General features: G+C 38.5%; 1 protein-coding gene across 1 annotated transcript; it reads left to right on the top strand.

Annotated features, from left to right (window-relative positions):
- Nucleotides 1-204: 204 nt before the first annotated feature.
- On the top strand, nucleotides 205-2,239 carry LOC108087092 (probable cytochrome P450 12e1, mitochondrial). The gene is made up of 6 exons (XM_017184273.1): nucleotides 205-282; nucleotides 342-432; nucleotides 518-761; nucleotides 865-981; nucleotides 1,034-1,484; nucleotides 1,553-2,239. The coding sequence occupies exons 1-6, from the start codon at nucleotides 205-207 to the stop codon at nucleotides 2,144-2,146; spliced, it is 1,575 nt and encodes a 524-aa protein (XP_017039762.1). The 3' UTR covers nucleotides 2,147-2,239.
- The last annotated feature ends 436 nt before the right edge of the window (nucleotides 2,240-2,675 follow it).

The following is a 2,675-nucleotide window of genomic DNA, read 5'->3' as shown; positions in this document are numbered from 1 at the left end:
TCAAAGTTTTGTTATCATTTTTACGAAAAAAGCTACCAAAGAGCACAAGAAAACTATAAGCAAAACAAAAAGCAGAAAAAACATAAACAAATTATTAAAATATTTACTCAAAGAGCAAACTAAAAGCTTTTTAAAGCTCACGTAAAGTGAATTAATCAAGAAAGTTTTCTAATCGAAAGTTGGCAGAATATTTCAGTATGCAATATGTTGTCAAAGCAGTGGAACGCAAACAAACAGATCTCAAAGCAGATCTGCCATCTTTATAGAGGACTGGCCAATAAAGTGAGATCTAAAATATACAACTTACTAGTATAACTACTAGTGAATAATATAATTTATAGACCTCCACCGTCAGTTTGGAGGAGGCTAAACCCTATGCTGATATTCCGGGACCAACAAAAATGCAATTAATACGAGCTTTTCTGCCCGGCGGTAAGTGAAAGAAAAGCTTTCCAGACTCTCTTTTTACCATATGTTTGGAGAACCGCTGATCTCTTTTAACATAAACTCTCTTCAGGTCGCTATAAGAATTTACCGGTTCACGAAATGTTTCTCGACTTGAATCGTCAATATGGCAATATTTTTCGAATGCCCAGTGTGGCTGGAACCGATATGGTACTCACCATGAATCCCGAGGACTACGAAATTGTCTTCAGGAATGAAGGTCAGTATCCCTACAGAAGGAGTTTCGAGGTGATGGACTATTTCAAGAGGGTTCACAGGCGGGAAATATTCGATGGTTCTGATGGCTTGACATCGGGGTAGGCATAACATAAATATTATATATTATACTGAATACACATATACAATTTAAAATTTTTTTGTAATATCCGAGCCTTTATAAATCATTATTTATTATTTTAGAAATGGTCCTGCCTGGGGAAATATGCGATCTGCTGTCAACCCAATTCTTTTACAACCCCGTAACGCCAAACTTTATATGAAGAATTTGCTGCAAGTCAGTGATGAGTTTCTTGAACGGTAAGCAAATAAAATAATTCCAAATTTAAGTTTATCCTTGATTTATTTTCAGTATCCGATTGATTCGAGATCCTGTTACCCAAGAAATGCCAGATGACTTTGTCGTGGACATTCGTCATTTGGTGATCGAATCGATTTGCTCGGTTGCCCTGAATACACATATTGGTTTATTAGGAGAGCAGCGAGAAAATAAGGAAATTCAAAAGGTGGTTCTGGCTTTGCAGGATGTGGTGGAATTGGGTTTCCAATTGGATATGATGCCGCCGTTTTGGAAGTATTTGCCAATGCCAAATTTTAGGAAACTAATGCGTTCTTTGGATACCATCACGGATTTCTGTTATTTCCACATTGAAAACGCTCTGAAGCGGATCGAAGAGGATGCCAAAGCTGGAAAACTTACAGAGATTGGTTTGGAAACCAGTCTGCTGGAGAAATTGGCCCGATTTGATCGACAAACAGCTGTGATTATAGCCATGGATTTATTGTTCGCAGGAGCGGATCCGGTAAGTTTTTATTATTAATTAATAAGAGGTGTTTCCATTAAAACTTTTCCATTTCAACTTTTTTACAGACTCTTGTAAGTCTTGGTGGCATTCTACTGAGTCTATCCAAAAATCCAGACAAACAAGCTAAACTTCTGGGGGAAATCAGGGGAATATTACCACACAAGGACTCGCCGTTGACCATGGAAAACATGAGCAGTATGCCATACTTAAGAGCCTGCATTAAGGAGGGAATTCGCTTGTATCCAATAGGACCTGGAACTCTTCGTAGAATGCCACACGATGTGGTGCTCAGTGGATATCGAGTTGTGGCTGGCACGGATGTGGGCAATGCTGCCAATTACCAGATGGCAAACATGGAGGAATTTGTTCCGAAGGTTCGGGAGTTTATTCCTGAACGTTGGTTGCGCGATGAATCCAATTCAAATTCCCATTTGGTGGGAGATACAGCTACTCCCTTCATGTATTTGCCCTTTGGTTTTGGACCAAGATCCTGTGCTGGCAAGAGGATTGTGGATATGATGCTAGAGATAGCAATTGCTAGATTGGTGAGGAACTTCCAGATCGGTTTCGATTATCCCATCGAAAATGCCTTTAAGGCCAAGTTCTTTGTGCAACCAAAAATTCCCTTTAAGTTCAAGTTTGTGGAGCGCAGCGGGTGAAGTTAATGTATGTTTATAGATGCACTCAGGAAAAATGATATTTAAATAAATTTGTATTGTCTCACATGTTGTAATAAAGATACGTAAAAAATTTCCAGAATGTTTATATTAGGAGAAATGTTGTGTTTTTTTTTATTAAAAACTCTTAACTTTTTTTTTTGAGTGAACAGTTCTTTAGTGTCTGGCGGAAGACTTTCGAGTGGTCTTGGTCGCATACACATGTCCTGGTCGCTGGAGTGTCCTCTTGAGCTCAGTACAGCAACATCCACTTGAGGCAACATATCTTTATGGTCGTCCCAAAATATATTTGGCATTTGCCGGCATCTGAAGAGGAGACTTGACTGGAAGACGGCATAAAAAAATACTTGTAGTTGTTTGTGTGGGGGTGTGGAAATCGGTGCAATTTAAGGAAATGTTTATGTAATGGATATGCTCGAAAATTGAGGACTTTAATTCGCTTTAACATTTTTACCCGACTTTCGTTTGATCTTTATAATGCCCTAAAGTATGCAATATTTTTCACGAAGAT

This window comes from Drosophila ficusphila, unplaced genomic scaffold (genome assembly GCF_018152265.1).
Source record: "Drosophila ficusphila isolate 14025-0441.05 unplaced genomic scaffold, ASM1815226v1 contig_791, whole genome shotgun sequence".
Taxonomy (NCBI): Eukaryota; Metazoa; Arthropoda; class Insecta; order Diptera; family Drosophilidae; genus Drosophila; species Drosophila ficusphila.
This window is presented reverse-complemented; position numbering and strand designations above follow the sequence as displayed.